At 51.2% G+C, this 15,815-nt stretch overlaps 1 protein-coding gene across 1 annotated transcript; it reads right to left on the bottom strand.

Moving 5' to 3' along the window:
- Window positions 1–3,244: 3,244 nt before the first annotated feature.
- On the bottom strand, window positions 3,245–7,468 carry TLCD2 (TLC domain containing 2). Its single transcript, XM_014789812.2, is given in 7 exon segments — window positions 3,245–4,961; window positions 4,963–5,454; window positions 6,006–6,085; window positions 6,307–6,342; window positions 6,345–6,382; window positions 6,592–6,782; window positions 7,436–7,468. Coding segments are annotated over 7 exon segments (948 nt in total). The 3' UTR covers window positions 3,245–4,883.
- Between the last annotated feature and the right edge of the window lie 8,347 nt (window positions 7,469–15,815).

The raw sequence follows: 15,815 nt of genomic DNA, 5'->3' as shown, positions 1-15,815 counted from the left end.
TTTTCTGCGAAACGAAATGATAAGACTGGATAATCTTGAAGGTGACGTATTAATAAAGACATTGTTCAAGTGAAAAAACTCAACTCATACTCACTTGAGTGAATCCTGGAGTTTTTTGGCTCATGTAACTGAATGGTCCAGGGGTAGTTCTAGTTTCAGGCAGAGCTTGATCCAGCTATATGAATGATGCTAGACATCTCTCTCCATCTTTTTGTGTATGTGTATGAGGAAGATTAGCCCTGAGCTAACACCTGTTGCCAATCCTTCTCTTTTTTTTTTGCTGAGGAAAATTGGCCCTGGGCTAACATCCATGCCCATCTTCTTCTACTTTATGTGGGATGCCAGCCACAGCGTGGCTTGATAAGTGGTGCATAGATCTGTGCCCAGGATCTGAACCTGCAAACCCCGGGCTGCCAGAAGCAAAGCGTGGGAGCTTAACCACTATGCCACCAGGCCAGCCCCCCTCTCTCCATCTTTTGAGTCCTCTTTTTCTGTGTTGGCTTCATGCTCAGGGAAGCTCTCTTACATTCTGCTGGCTTAGCAATATTAGCACACATAGTACATCTTAGCCAAAAGTTCTAGCAGAAGTCAAGATGCTAAGGTTCCTAGGTTCTGCTTATGTCATGAGCTCATTTCAGGGAAAGAGGATTTGGTGTTCTGATTGGCTAGACCTGGGTCTCATGCTCGTTGAAGGGGAATGAGAGAGGTGTGGTTTTCAAAGAAAAATCCCTACACTGCTAGGCAGGCAAAAATAGCAGATGCTGGCCACAGGTGGTATAATAGAAAAAAATATATGTGGGTTTGAGTCCAGGCCTTGTCACTAGCTAGGTAGGTAACCCTGAGTAAATTACCTCAGTTTTCTCAATCTAAAAAATGGGATGAGTCTCTGCTGTGTGGGATTAAATGGGATAAGGTATAAAAGGTAACTGCCGTGGTAGGAGCACAACAAATGTCCGGCCTGGTATGCTACGACTTTTAAGTTTATGATTCTAAACGTACATTTCATTTCAATACAAGAGCTTCTCATTGGGGCTGGCCCCGTGGCTTAGCGGTTAAGTGCGTGCGCTCTGCTGCTGGCGGCCCGGGTTCGGATCCCGGGCTCGCACCGACACACTGCTTCTCCAGCCATGCTGAGGCCGTGTCCCACATGCAGTAACTAGAAGGATGTGCAGCGATGACATACAACTATCTACTGGGGCTTTGGGGGAAAAAAATAAATAAATAAAATTATAAAAAAAAAAAAAGAGCTTCTCATTAAAGAATAACTTCCCTTAACGTAATCTCTTGCAGAGTGAAGGCTTCTAATTTTCAGCCCGACAAATCCAGATTTTATATAAGGTAAAGCCCTGACAACTCAGTCATGGAGATTTCTGTTTAATTGATTTTCTTGTTAACTCAAGATTAATTTGGCTAAAAGATTCTTTTGGTTTCCACCTTTGGCTGAATCCATTCTCTTGCTCTAAGTCTATTCTACTGAATAAATTGGGTTTGCTTTTTGACAGTAGAGGATCTTAGAACACTTTAGGGATTTGTAGGTTAAAAAGTTAGTGCCAAGAGGAAACCTTCCCAAAGCAAAGCTTCCAGAATCCAGCATTGCATTATGAACCAGGACACCACTGGCGCCAAGAAAAGTGACTCAAAGTAACCACACTCACAAAAGACGGATGCAATTATTTACATGGCAATTTATTAATTTTTGATCAGGGAAGTGTTCTGAGACCATAAAATATCAATATCCCTGACTCAGGAAAGCTCCTCCCCTGTGCCAGAAGACACATAATTCATCAGCCAGTAGCTCAGTAGGCATAGAGTCAGTCTTGAGGACCACTTCACCTGGCTATGTTGATGTCTGACGTGGCACCACTGTGGTGACCCAACTCCTACCAAATGTAGCACCTGCCAGCCTCTGTATTTTTGAGCATCTCTTTTCTAGGGTCCCAGTTGACCATGTCTCCTGGATTCCCATCATCTATATCTGTTCCACACCATCTATAACTGGTCCAGTTGATGATATATCCACTTACTCAATTATCATCACAGTCCAGTCCTGCCCTCCTGAAGTTTCACTGGGTCACTATGACGGAAATTTGTGTGTGATCCCAAACTCTTCAGGTGTCCACTTATGCCCTACCCATGCCAGTAGCTAATCTTACCCTTCCTGTATGGGTTTTCCTAGTTAACCCACAGAAACAGCCATAGTTCCCTAATCAAGTTCTTGGGCACCTCTCATAGATACTATCAAGTATTACTAAGAGGAAGACTCACCTGGACCATGAATTTGTGACTGTGGCAAAAGAAAAGGTGTAGGGCTTGGAATGAATCAATAATAACCTCAACACACGCTTAGGGAACAGATTCCTCCAATGGGCTTGTCACATTTCTTTTTCTTTGAAAACTCAAGACGATGTTTTTGTCAATCAAGGCATTCAGTTAAGAAAAATTGATGGGCCGGCTCCGTGGCTTAGCGGTTAAGTGTGCGCGCTCTGATGCTGGCGGCCCGGGTTCGGATCCCGGGAGCGCCCCAAGGCACCACTTCTCCGTCCAACGTGAGGCCGAGTCCCACGTACAGCAACTAGAAGGATGTGAACCTATGACATACAACTATCTACTGGGGCTTTGGGGGGAAAAAACTGAATAAATAAAATCTTTAAAAAAAAAAAAAAAAAGAAAAATTGAGTTTGAAGATACCACTCTGTTAAGGACAAACTCTGACAGAGTTCTACTTTGTTTCTCCATCTCAATTTCTATACCTTTGCCTCTCTGGTTTTAGTCTGATTACATTTAAACCCTCTGCTCTTATTTTCTGCCTGTGTTTACTTTCAATTTTCTCAGTTTCTCCTGTCTCTAATTGTTATTTTTCCTCTTTGCACCTTGGTTTTAATGACTCTATGATGGAGATCTCTCACATCCCTCTCTCTCTCTTTTTCCCTATCTTTATTACTTTTTTTTTTTTTTTGCTTGAGGAAGATTAGCCCTGAGCTAACATTTGTGCCAATCCTCCTCTATTTTGTATGTGGGTCGCCACTACAGCATGGCTGATGAGTGGTGTAGGCCTGGCCTGGGATCTGAACCTGTGAACCCCGGGCTGCCAAACTCAACCACTAGGCCACACGGCAGGCAGGCCCCCTATTACTTCCTTCTTTCTCTCTTCATCTCTGTGTTCCCTCCTTTCCATTGTTCCTTCCTTTGGATGTCTATTTCATTGTTCCAACCCCCCCGTTTTTTCTCTCTGTGGTTCTCCCCAGTCCCTCTGCCTGTTCTTCTATCTCAGTTATATCCCTGATTCTGACTTTTCTTCATCTTCCTGCCAGTCTCTGCCTATCAGTTCCTGTCAGTTTCTGTCTTTGTGTTTTGCACTGTAGCAGTTTGTCCTTTGTCTTTCTGCCTGTCTCCAACTCAACATATTTCCTGCTTTCTTTTTCTGTCAATGAATCTTTCCATTGACTGCCTCCTCCGCCTTCTGCTCTTCTGCTTCTCAGCTTCCCTGACTAATCCCCCCTCCTCTCTATTTCCACCTTTCTTCTCTCGCTCTGCTAATCTCTCTACCTGCCACTATCACCTCCATCTCTCCTGAGTCCAGTTGTTCCTCCTTGTCATTCACTCTATTTCACTGTCTAGACTGTCTGTGCCTTCCACCCTTGGGGTCCCTTCCTGTCATCCTTTATTTCTATTTTTCTTGTCCTCTTTGTTTATGACATTTTACCAATTCTATGGTTTTCGTTCCTGTCAGCATATATGACAGTCTTTCTCGATGTTTCTGCCAAAGATTCTCTATCTCGCCCTCCATCTCTCTTCGCCTCTGTCTCTTCTATGCAATGAATCCTTCTCTTTCTATCTGTCCCTCAATCTATGTATGTCAATCTCATCATCCCTTTGTCTTTCTCTAGCTCAGCTTTTTGGCAGGATTTTTTGTTTTAATCTTCCTGTCTCTTGCTTTTGCTCTTGTATCTTTTCTGTGGATGATTAAGGGTTATCTCTTTCTGTCCACTGTTTAGTAGAATAGCAATCAAATCTGCTCTACACTTCCCATAACCTGGATGATCTGCCTGAAAAAAGGAGGGGTCTCACACAATAGAAAAAGCTGCAGCAGAAGCCGCAGGGGAGAAAGGAGAGCTTGCGAATGAATCCCAGAAGAGGGTCAGATATTCCTTAATTCCTCTGCAGCCAAGTGGAAGCCTTCCCTCAACTGCTTCTGCCTCTGCCCTCATTCTTCCATGAAAGCCTGGGCCTGGGAAGACTCTACACCGGGCACCCAGAATGGAGGTCTGAGTTCCTGCTATGGCTCTGGACTTCAGTACTGCCCTAAGACACAGACCTAGACCCATGCTCATTCCTTTAAGGATCTGCATTTTCTTTGAAAATGTCAGAAGACACTAAAAAAAAAATTTAAAAGGCAGATACTGGACACAGTAGAACTAGGGTCAAGTACAAACACAATAGTGTTTTTAAGAACTAGAAATATCAGCAGTAATTATTGCAGCCCAGGTTCTTTTGTCTCCTGTCAACTATTAAATCCATCCCTACTGGCTACAGATGGCACCTGTTATACCCTCTTCCCATTGCCAGAATTTGGTCATAGGTAAGGTCTCTCTTCCTTCTGACCCCACACCCTCCATACTATATCTCCCTGATCCTAGTAGGACTTCATCTACCTTCACCTGTCCCTGTGCTAAAGCAAAGGATTTCTGTTCCCATTGGCAGTTTCATCTGGCTTCGTGCTCCTGTCACCCTTTATTGGTAGCACTGGCTGTACCTCCTGAGTTACTTTGCTGGAAAGGGCAGTCATTTGATGATGGAATTCAGAGAATAATAGCCTAGGATCCCACCCATCCAGGAACATCAGCATTTCTTCTTAGACCCTAGGAATGGGGGAGGGGTGTGAGTTAGCTGGAAGAGGAAGTGAGATACTGAAAATCCAGCCAAGTCCTTACCCCAGTGGGGGACTGTGCACTGGAGACCACGCCTCCTTGTCCTGGTCCTACCTCTCCCAGGACTGGCAGAAGAGGAGCCTGAGGCTTCTCTCTAGTCTTTCAGGCTGAGAGTGGAATCATCTTTGATGACAGGCTCACCATCACAACATGTCCTGGTGCCCCTGGTTTCCTTGTACCCACGGATGGGTGGATGGGGGTGAGACTGAAGGACATTATTGACCAAAATGCAGATACCCACTGTGATGATCATGGCACCCAAAGTGACCAGCCCAGTTCCACCAAAGAAGACCAGAGCAGTTGGTATCTGCTTCAGCCACAGACTCATCCACCCCAACGGCACCAGGCAGAAGAGGGTATGGGTGGCACAGTTGGCCATGCTAAAGGCCAGGGATGGGGCCTGGTGAGAAAGCAGCAGCAACTTCCATAGGTGCTGGCAGGCAGAGTTCAGCTCTAGAAGCAGAGACATCACGGAGAAGCCTACGTAGTGGCCAGAGAGACTGGTGGTGCTGAGGCAGCTCACGACCTGGGGAGCCAGGGTCAGAGGTCAGAGGACCTTCCATGACCTGCCACCCATCATGTCCCAATATCCTAGTCCTTAAGAGAGAGACTCCCAAACATTTTGTGGCACCCCTCCCAAACACCTGATCTCTATGCTTACCCTTATGTTGGGGGCCTGAATGGCCTTAAAACCCTTCCATAGGATGGAAGCAGCCCTGGCCCAGAGGCTGTCTCTCCTTGGTCTGCAGCATCTGCACTGTACCCCTCAACTTCCATTTCTGGGCTTTCATGCCCCATCCTCACTTCCTACACTGGGGCTCCCCCTTCTCAGAAAAGCTCCATATTCAACATTTCTGCAATTGAGTGGACACCAAGTTCCTTAGGCAGTGCTCAGACTCCCAGCAGTGGCCAACGGTCAAACCCCTCCTCCTAGTTCAGCTCAAGGTTGGGAGGATAAAGCACCAGCAGTGATCAGAGACTCTGGGAAGTCATAAGACAGAAAGCTGAAGAGAGATTGGGGACCCCGAGCTGGGGACGCCTCCCTTCTGTCTTGTCTCTCTCCCCGAGTCTCAACACCAAATGGTGACAGAGAAGGTACCAGGCCTGGCCCAAGGTCTGGTTCCACAGCATGTCAGCTCCATAGGCCAGGAAATAACCTGTGAGAAAGGGGGGGGGGGGGGAGTGGGCATTAGGCTTCCCCCGAGCTGGTGTATAGCCTGGATAGGAATCCCCATCCCCTCCTTTTTCCAATTCCTTAGTTTCCCTCAGTAAAACTGCCAGGAACATTTAACCCCTTCAGGGGAGGCGGAAGGGGGCCTGGAATTACCGTTGGGATGTTGCCCCTGCCAAACTGGCCCAGCCTTCCCTGGAGACTCACCCACAGATATCACCACCCGGGCCGGGGGTGGGTGGCATGAATCCGGTCGGTGGCCATCTGAGGGTACAGCAACAGCCTGGAGGAGATGGGGGGCCATTGTCAGCGTAGTGCAGACTCGGATCCTGTTCTCCTGCTGTGCACGCCCACCCATCGGTCCACACTTTCACCTGTCTCAGACTCCCAAGGTCTGCATCAATTCTAAAGGTGCCTGCCGGGTCTTCTAATCTCAGCCTTCCACCCCCTCAACCCTCACCCCGGTGCCTCCCGATCCTCTAAGCCCTGCACCCGAGCAGCTCCCTGGCCCCAGTGAGCAGGCTGTGCACCAGGGAGACACAGAGGTTCCGCCACTTCCAACAGTCCTGAGCAGCAGATCTCGGCGTGGGCAGCAGCTGCAGTCCCCAGTGCCGCCCCCGCAAGGCGGCGAAGGAGGCGCCGGTCACAAGGAGCCCCGAGGGCGCCAGGGCCTGGCAGGCGGGCTAGGTCCGGATCAGTCCTTCGGGCCCCTGCGCTGTGGGCCAGGACGCATCCAACGCCCCCTGCGGGGACTGTGAACTGGCTTCCTAGGCAGGGCTGGGTCCCTGGGCTCCCCCGCCGCCCCGCCTTTGGAATCGGCTGTAACTTTTCCAGGGCTCGTCCACGCCCCCATCCCAGGGCTGGACGGCGATTGGAGCAGCCTTGGGGCCACCGCCCCCGGAGCCACGGCAACCGATCGCGTCCCGCCCTAGCGGGAGATGGCGGGTTGGGGCTCCCGGGGACCAAGCCGTGCAACGGAGCTCAGGGGACTTCCGGGATGTCGATAGGGGTTTTCCCCAACTCCCTGTGTCCCAAACCCCTCGGAGCTCCGGAAATAGGTCGCTAATCTCACCTGACACTCCCGGAGGTCCCGCCCCACTAACTTTCACCCTTCCCCTACTCTAACCTCTCACCTACTGGTCATCCCTCCCACCCCACCCTCATAGCCCTGAAGGTAGAGGCCAGCGCAAACCCCCTCCCACTTGCTTAAACCTCGCCGTACTGCCCCGCACCCCTCCACCTCACTTCCTTGGAGCCACCCCTTCTACCTCCCGGGGCTTCCAGACCTTTAACACATCCCAGCAACCCTATAATTCCAGGAGTCCTGCCCCCTTACATAGTACCCCTCAAACGGAACAACAGCTCCCATTGTGGAGAAGCGACTCTCTGGGGACTCCTCCCCCAACCTTTTTTGGGGCCCTCCAGAGAAGCCTTATTATTAGGAAGGCGAGGCAAAAGGGAACCACTCAACACTACAGTCTTGAAGAGCACCCTTCCCCCAGGGCTTGGTACCTATTGGGTGGCTAGAATATCTGTGCCGATCTGGGCCGGCAAGGAGAGGTCACACAGGGTCACCTCAAGGTTGGGGCAGAATCAAAGAGAAAAACAAAGACCCATCCTGCTTTCAGCAGGACTGTTAGGATTCTAGAACCTTTCAGCCTGGGGAGGAAAATCTTCCCCCATCCCCATCCCCCATCCCCTGCAGAGTGACAGGTTTTTACCGTTTCCCTTCCGTCTTACACTACTCCACATCTCTTTAGCTGGCTGACAGCCAGCAATTCAGAGAGCTGTTTCCTGTATGCTGAGAGGGTGGATTCCAGCTACTCCCAAAGAACGAATTTCATAAATCAATAGTTGCTCCCCCAGTCTCACAACCCCCTTTCTCCACCAGAACCCCACTCAGTTCCAGGGGCTAGAGGCATCCCTTCATTCTTCCACACTCACCTCTCCAAACTTTTTTTAAAAAATTACACTGATTCTTTTAAATTTTATTTATTATATGAAAGCCATTCACATATTATAGAAATGTAGTAATGTAGAATTGTGGTAATGTAGAAAATCTGGAAATTACAGAAAAACCAAAGAGGAAAATTACAATTACTTTATTTCACCATCCAAAGATAACCACTACTATTAACATTTTGGGGTATGTCCTCAGTCTTTTTTATCTGTTTTACGTATAGAAGTATACACTCATATCTTAAAAAACAAAATTGAGATCACATAATATACACTATTTTTATAACCTTTTTAATATTCAAAAAGTATTTTTCTTTCCAGTCAAATGTTTTTCTACATAACTTTTAATGGCTGCGCAGTACTCCACCATCTGGACGGATATACAATAATTTACTTAGGCAATCCCCTATTGCAAATTTTCATTACAGCAGGAAAGAAATGAATTCCCAGTCAGACAGTTGCTTCACATTTTTCTCTATTGCAATGCTGGGATGAACACCTTATAACTAAATCTTTAATTATTTTCTTAGGATAAATTCTCAAATGTAGAATTACTAGGTCAAAGGCCATGGAAACTTTTAGAGTGTTTGATACATATTACCAAACCGACATCCAGGAAGGCTGCACCAATTTGTACCCCCATATGCAATGTATGGGAGTGTTATTTTAGTACTCCTTTGCCACTACTGGATCTTATTTTTTATGTTATAGTTTGCTAAGGGAAAAATGCTTCCAGCTATATTTGCCATTCTTTAATTACTAATGAAGCACACTTTTTTTCATGGTTCTATCCGTTTAAATTTCTTTTATGAATTTCCTGTGTATGTCCTTTCACAGCTGGCTCTTGCTCCTTGAGGCTGCTTATATAAAAATTACAGGGTAGAGAAGAGGTAGAAAAGGGAGGATGAAGCCACAGGACACTTTCATATGGTCTTACATCTCTGACGGAGGCGGCAAGACTGGAGAGAAACGGGGAATGAAGGAAATGGCTGGAAGCTTGTCCTTGATGGAGCCTGGCTGTCCTCCCTCCTCCTGCGGTCCTTCTGGCCGTTACAGGCCCCCTCTGTGGGTGCCCAGACAGGGCCCTGTGCTCTCCAAGCCTGGTCCTTCACTGGTCTTCTGCCTGTCTCTGTGTTCCCAGGCTGCTCTTCCTCATCTCTGCTCCATGATGGGTGAGGATGGCAGAGCTACATACCCAGGGCAGGAGGGAGACACTGTGGCCAGTAAAGCAAGGAGGGGAAGAAAGGACGGAAGCAACGTCCAGGGACAGAGCAATCTTTGTTGCAGCCTGTGAGTGGACTCAGTCTACCCACCCCCATATACATCCAGCCTAGGCTGCAGAAGGGTGGGTTCAATGATCTTCTTTCCTCTAAATCTGTTTGTCATAAATGGAGAATAGCACCCAGCTCCCTACACACCTCCTGCCCCAATATAGAACAAACAGCTTCCTGCAGCCCCTGAACTTGGCCACCTTCAGGCAGGGAACCTGAGCCCAAGAGTGAGACTGGATCAGGAGCTGGGGGTGGCAGGTTCACACTGCCTGATGCCCCAGAGGGGGTCACATCCTACAAGCTCTCTCTCCTGGATGCAGGAGGGGAGAATTTCCTGCCTGTACAGGCCTGAGCTGAGTCTCACACACTATCCTGGAAAATAAAGGAAGGGAACAAACAGCAGCAGCTGGAACCCCATCAGGGGCTGTAGTCCTGCTGTGGGTGGCAGGGGAAGCCTGGGGCCACCTTTGCATGGTGGAAAGTCAATGTAGAGACTGACTCCTACCAGCTCCTTGCATTGATCTAACCCTACCCCTCCCTCCACCCCACCCCACAACAGCTCCTGGGGTTACTGTCAGGCATGGAGGAGGGGCAATAGCTTATGTGAAAAGCTGTTTTGTTCCCACCTATAGGGGGAGGAGAGCCCAGGCTCTGTGTCTGCACAAGTAGGCTTCTGATTCCCTCATGCATACTCTACTGCATGATTCCCCATCTCACAGGTGGAGAATCTGAGACAGGAGGTCTAGGGTCCCACATACAAGTGAATATGCCCGAATCCAGAGTCTGGGCCAGTCTCAGGAAATACAGGGACAGTAAGAGCAGGGGGATGGATACTTAGATGGGAGTTTCAGTATGACCTTTTCCCTGAAGAGGAAACTTACTTTTGGTCCTCACTTGGAAAGGCCAGTAGGAAAGAACTGGGGATAAAGAAGGAGGACATCTGGGTAAAGGGGTAGCCAGAGTTTTCTTTGCTCCACTTCTTCCCATTGTCACACAAAGACCAACTAGCCTCGGGTAGTCAGAGCCATCTATTCTCCAATTCAGCCAAGATCTCTAACCTAAAATTGTTCTCTCTTGCTGGGCCAATCTGGGTGAAGGCTCTCCAAGTGAACAGGGTTCCCTTTACCAAAAGGTATCATCACTTCCGCTGTTCAGACCTTCCCAGCCCCTGTTCTGTCACCTTCCAGATGAGGGGGAAAGCAGCTCCTTCTCCTCTTCCTCCTCCTCGAAGCCAGGGGCAGAGGGCAACAGTTCTTCAACTGGCAGCTTTAGCTGGGTCAGGACATAAAGCTTGCCACTGAAGAACTACTGCGGCTCAGCCAGGTGAGGATGTGGGAGGTACAGGCTCCTAAAGGGAAAGGGAAGAAATATGGGACAGATCTGAGCAGGGCCATGTCACAGGGATACTGTCCCACCGGCCATCAAAGTCCAGCCCCAGCTGATACTCCACCTTCTTCTAATGAAGGGTTCTTGGCTCTAACCTGAGCCTGCAAGAGCTGTTAACTTCAGTGAGAAGCAAGAGGCAGCTCTAAACATACTTCCTTGCTTCTCTTTCAGAACTGAAGGCTGTAGAAACCCAGGCCTGCACTCCCCCTTCTTCCCCCAGCTACCCACAGAGGGGCCTCAGCCTCCTCAGCATTCAGACAGGGCAGGACGTGGGACCCTGGACACACCCCACCAGTCACCTAGGTACTAGGTGAGAAGTTGTACCTCAGGTCCAGATATATGAGTTCAGTGATCAGCCCAAGAGACTTATTCCCAGGGAGTTCAGCTGGAAGAAGAGTTTTGGGGGCCTACATCTGGGGAAGAGTGAGGAAGGGAAGAGGTCTAGAGTTTGGAAGGTCAGCAGAGGCTCCAGGGACTGTGAGGAGAGGACAGGGGACCCAAGGCTGGAGGGGAGGGAGCTACGGGCAGGGTGGTTGGGCAGCTTCCCCAAGAGTCTCAAATGCCAGGCATTCCGCTTGCACATTCCGGGTACATCTGGTATGAATTCCAGGCTGTCTGCCGGCCCCTCCATGTCTGAACTTTGTTCCAAGTTCCAAGCCCCGCCCCCACAGTTCCAACGCATGAATCAGCAGGAAAAGCCGGGCCCTGCAGCATGGCCCAGGGAGGGGGCTGGGGGTGTGGCAGGCTTGAGGGCTCTGAGCTGGGGAGGGCGGGTCTGTGCTGATACTCAGTCCAAGGGCATGGCCCACGCCAGTGCGAGGGGCCAAGGTGGTCTTGCCTTGAGATTTCTACACTCAGAGGGTTAGAAAGATTAGGGTGGGGGTGGGAGGTTTTCAAATTACAAAACCCTCTTGGGAGGCATAAACTTTGCGGTATCTTCCTTCCCCCAGGTGACCAGTCCAACTTCTTCCCACTCCCCTCTGTCTGAACCGGCTCTGTTCAGCCCATAGGTCTCAGTGGCTGCTAAGAGTCTGTGCCAAGCAGGTGCCCTTGGCTGCAGGGTGGGGTGGGCCCAGGGCACTGACCCTCTGACCAGCTGCTCCATCAACCCTTTGGCACCCTGACAGCTCCTAGTCAGTCTAACAGCCAGGATGACAGGCCAAATGAGTTGGAGACTGGAACTAGGGCCAGAGGGAGGTGGGGGAGATAGCCTAGCCAGAGGCCACTGGGAGGGGCCAAGAGTTGGCCGAGAGGTGGGGAGAGAGGGAGCCCAGTGATGACTAACCCAGGCGCCCCACCCAGCCAGCCGGCTTCCCAGGCGGTCAGGGCCAGGCCTGGGCTAGGGGCCCCACAACTGGACAGGCTGGGGGGAGGTGCAGAGGTGACCTTCTCTCGGCCCAAGACGGCCAGTTAGGCTGGGGAGGGGGGGTTAGAGTTTCCAGGCCCTCCTCTTGCCCGCTCCCCCCACCAACCGCGGTGAAACTCTAACCTTTGGGTTGCATAAGGCCCCCGCACCGCCGCCCCCTATTCCTCTCCCCTCCCCCCTTACATAACATCCCCTGGAGGGAACGAGAGGAGGGGCTAGCCCGCCCAGAGACCCCTTCTCTGCCAGGGCGTTCAGCTGGCCCTGCCCCAGTGAGTGCCGGTAGAGGCAAAGCACCTCCCCACTACCCGCCCCGTCCAAATCCTCCCCAAGCTGGGAGGCCGGCTCCCGTATCCTCAGACCAGAGGGCGCCGAGGTTAGCCTCCCCCAGCCTCCGGCCCCTCGTCTTCCTCCCAGCCATACTCCGCAAGACCTTCCGCCACGACTCCCGTCCCGGACTCTGTCTTTAAACCTCCTGACACACTACTCCAGCCAGTCCAGGCCTCTCTCCCCGGGAGCGCCCCTGCCCCCGCCACCCGCCACCCCCTCTCCCCTCCCCCGGAAGGGCAGGGTGTGGCCGCCAGGACCCCACTTTCCCCCATTACCCCGTTAGCATGGTTCCCTCCAGTGCGGCCGGGACCCCAACTCACAACCACCTGGTGCTGGGTGTGTGTGGGGGGGGTGCTGAGGGTAGGGGAGCAAACCAGTGCGTCCGTTCCCCACGGCCGGCGGCGCTGTCTTCCCAGAGCCCAGCACACACCGGCTCCAATCTCCGATCAGCTGGCGGCGTCGTGACGCACAAGCTGCGATTGCACCGCCCAGGGCCAATCACCGCCCACTGCTGGGCAGCGTGACCACACCCACTCGGGGGCGCCAGCACTTCGCGCTGGTCCCGCCTCAACAGCCGTCTCAGCTCTGATTGGCAAGGAGGCCACCCCTTTGCCTAGTGGCGTTGCGCTAAGCTACGCCCACCAACTCACGAGCTGGCCAATAGGCGAAAGGGTGTGGCTCAGCCCTCCGCCTAGGCTACTTGCTTTGAAGAGCGCTACGTCAAACTAGGCTCCTAAAGAGCAGAAGGAAGTTAAGGCGTGTGTGTTTGCAGTGCATACTGGTCAATGTAGTTCCCGGTCTGGCACCTTGTTCCCAGAATCCAGCGCGCTCTGTGAGTTGGCATTTTTAAACTCGTCTCTGAATCCATCCCGGCGAAGTCCTTAAAGGGCTACAGCCCCTCCTTTTTGGAGCCGTGAGTGCTTCTTTTAGACAACCCCTAAACGGATTCGCTGACCTCTGCAAGAGGCGATAACTCTCCAAGGAAAGACGCAGCAGCAGGAGTGGGCCGAAGTGAAGGCGGAAATCAGCCCCCAGGGCAGCACTGTTCCATTGGATGAGGACTCCTGAGGGCTTTTGGGAGGAGGGAGGACTGCCCACTTCGCCTAGCCCAAGCTTTCACTGGAGAGATCTAGTCCACCCCTCCTGGGGGGCCCCTCCTAACCAGACTTTTCATGTAGATGTCTCCTCCCAGTCGCTGAGAGACAGCGTCTCAAGCAGCAGCTTCCTACCAAAAGATTCATAGCACAGTCCTCACCTGAGGGTAGAAGGAAGACTTGTGGTCGGAAACTAGGGGATGGGCCATACCAAAGTGCAACTAGTGAGCAACCCCATCCTATGTCTAATATCCCCATTCAGTCCCACCCTCCAGAAGCTTTTTACTGACTCAGGCCTACTTAGGGAAGAGATTTCAAAGGTGGAGACCAATGAGGAGGCTGCTCCTTCCCCAGGGGCCAATCAGAGCCTAGAGGGGCGGGGGATGCGCAAAAACTGAAAGGAACCCAATGACTTGGCAAAAGCTGCTGAACCTCTTATTTAAAGGGGCAAGTCTGGGACCCACCCCAACTCATCACTTGCGCCCCCCTCCCACCACCACCAAAGAGAAACGTGGGGACAGGGATCCATGAGTTTTCCATAAGCTCCCAACTGCGGGTGAGGGTAACTGAGCCCCGAAGGATGAGCCTGGAGTGTGAGCGAGTTCCTTCTGTATTAAAAACGGACTCCACCAAATGATTGCTGTAGTTCCTAGGAGCTCCAGAATTCTGAGCCTGCGTTCAGAACATTGTGCCTTTAAGGAAACTTCCTGCCTTCCACCCCAGTAAAGCTGATTGTTGGAAAGTGTGACCTCAGGGGACGAATCAGCTGTTACCACATCCTCCTCCTGGCCTGCCCTCCTCCATCCCCTTATCCCCCGCTCCATGGGTGGTGAGGGAAGGAAGGAGATGGAACCCCAAATATGACGGAACAGCTTCTATGTTCTTTCCTCTCACTGCAAGACCCCCTCCACCCCCCATCTGCTAGTTAGTTCTTCAGAGGTTCTGAGCTTGGAATGAGAGGTATTTCCTGTTGGCTCAGTCAGTTCAGACCCGCCCTCCTTCTTCTAGTAGGGAGGCCAATATTGGGGAGGCCCAGAATGGTGGCTGGCTGGGTGTGTGGGTGCCCCAGGAATGGGTACTGGGGAAGGTCCAGTAAAGCTGTGGACCAAGCCTTGAGGAGAAGAATGGCTGTGGAAAGCAAGCCTCCTCAGGGTCAGAACCCTGTTCCTCAGGCTGGCTGCCCCCTACTCCCTGCTCAGGTTGCCCTGTTCCTCCCTAGACAGGGGCCTGCTAAGGGGATCCTCCTAGCTTTCCCCATTCACTCCACTTCTAACTGCTCTTAGACACCACCCACCCGTGGCTGCTCCAGTTTTTACACTCTCAACCTCCACAGCAAGAGTGCTAATGTGGAGCTTCCCAGGGGCTGCAGGTGGAGCACACTGGCCCAGGAACCAGGGGCTCTGACTGGGAAGTCCTGCCGGAAGACCCAGGTAAATATTTTGCCCCAGCCCTGAGCTGGGAGTCAGGGTCACTCCAGGACAAGCTTAGTGTGAAGTCCCAGGACTAACTTGGCAAGGTCGGGAGAAATTGAGCAGGGTCTTGGCCAAGCTTGGAAGAAAGAGAAATCTCACCAACTGACCCCATTCTCCATTATCCTTAGCATAGAAGTCCCATCCCCTTCCCTCCCAAGGCGCTTGTCTATTTTCTTCTGCTAACTCTCTGTCTCCTCACCCTTCCACCCTATAGGGCGTCCACGATTTCTGAACCTCAGCACTATTGACATTTTGGGCTGGATAATTGCTTGTCGTGGGGGCTGTCTTGTACATAGTAGTATGTTTAACAGCATCCCTGGCCCACTAGATGTCATTAGCAACATGCCCCCCCTCCCGGTTACAACAACCCAAAGTGTCTCCAGACATTACCAAATGTTCCCTGGGGGCCAAAATCGCCCCCAGTTGAGAACTACTAAGTTACACAAACTTGGATTCAAATTCCAGCTCTTACCAGCTGTGAGCTTGAGGAAGATACTTAACATCTCTCAACCTCAATTTCCTCATCTACAAAATACAGTGAATAATAAATTCATGGTTTATTGTAGGGGATTAAAAAAGGATTATGTTTGAAAACACCTAGCAGAGTGCCTGGCCCACTGGCCCACAGTTAGTGCACTAAACGTTCGTTAGCTGCCTTCACTTTTCTCCCTGCCAGATCAGCAAGAGCTAACCTCACTCAGCATGGGCTGAGTGCCGGGGCAGCTGCAGCCTCCCTCCCTCCCTATCTGAGCCATGGCCTCCAGGAAACTCAATATTGAGGTTAGTGAAGAGGAGTGGCTAATTTAGTCCCCGATTGCCCAAAGCCCAAGGGTCCTTGAGT

The sequence above is a fragment of the Ceratotherium simum genome, chromosome 16 (assembly GCF_057802395.1).
Source record: "Ceratotherium simum simum isolate JZ-2026a chromosome 16, ASM5780239v1, whole genome shotgun sequence".
NCBI classification, from domain to species: Eukaryota; Metazoa; Chordata; class Mammalia; order Perissodactyla; family Rhinocerotidae; genus Ceratotherium; species Ceratotherium simum.
Note: the sequence above shows the minus strand (reverse complement) of the source record. Positions and strands in the feature narration are given on the sequence as shown.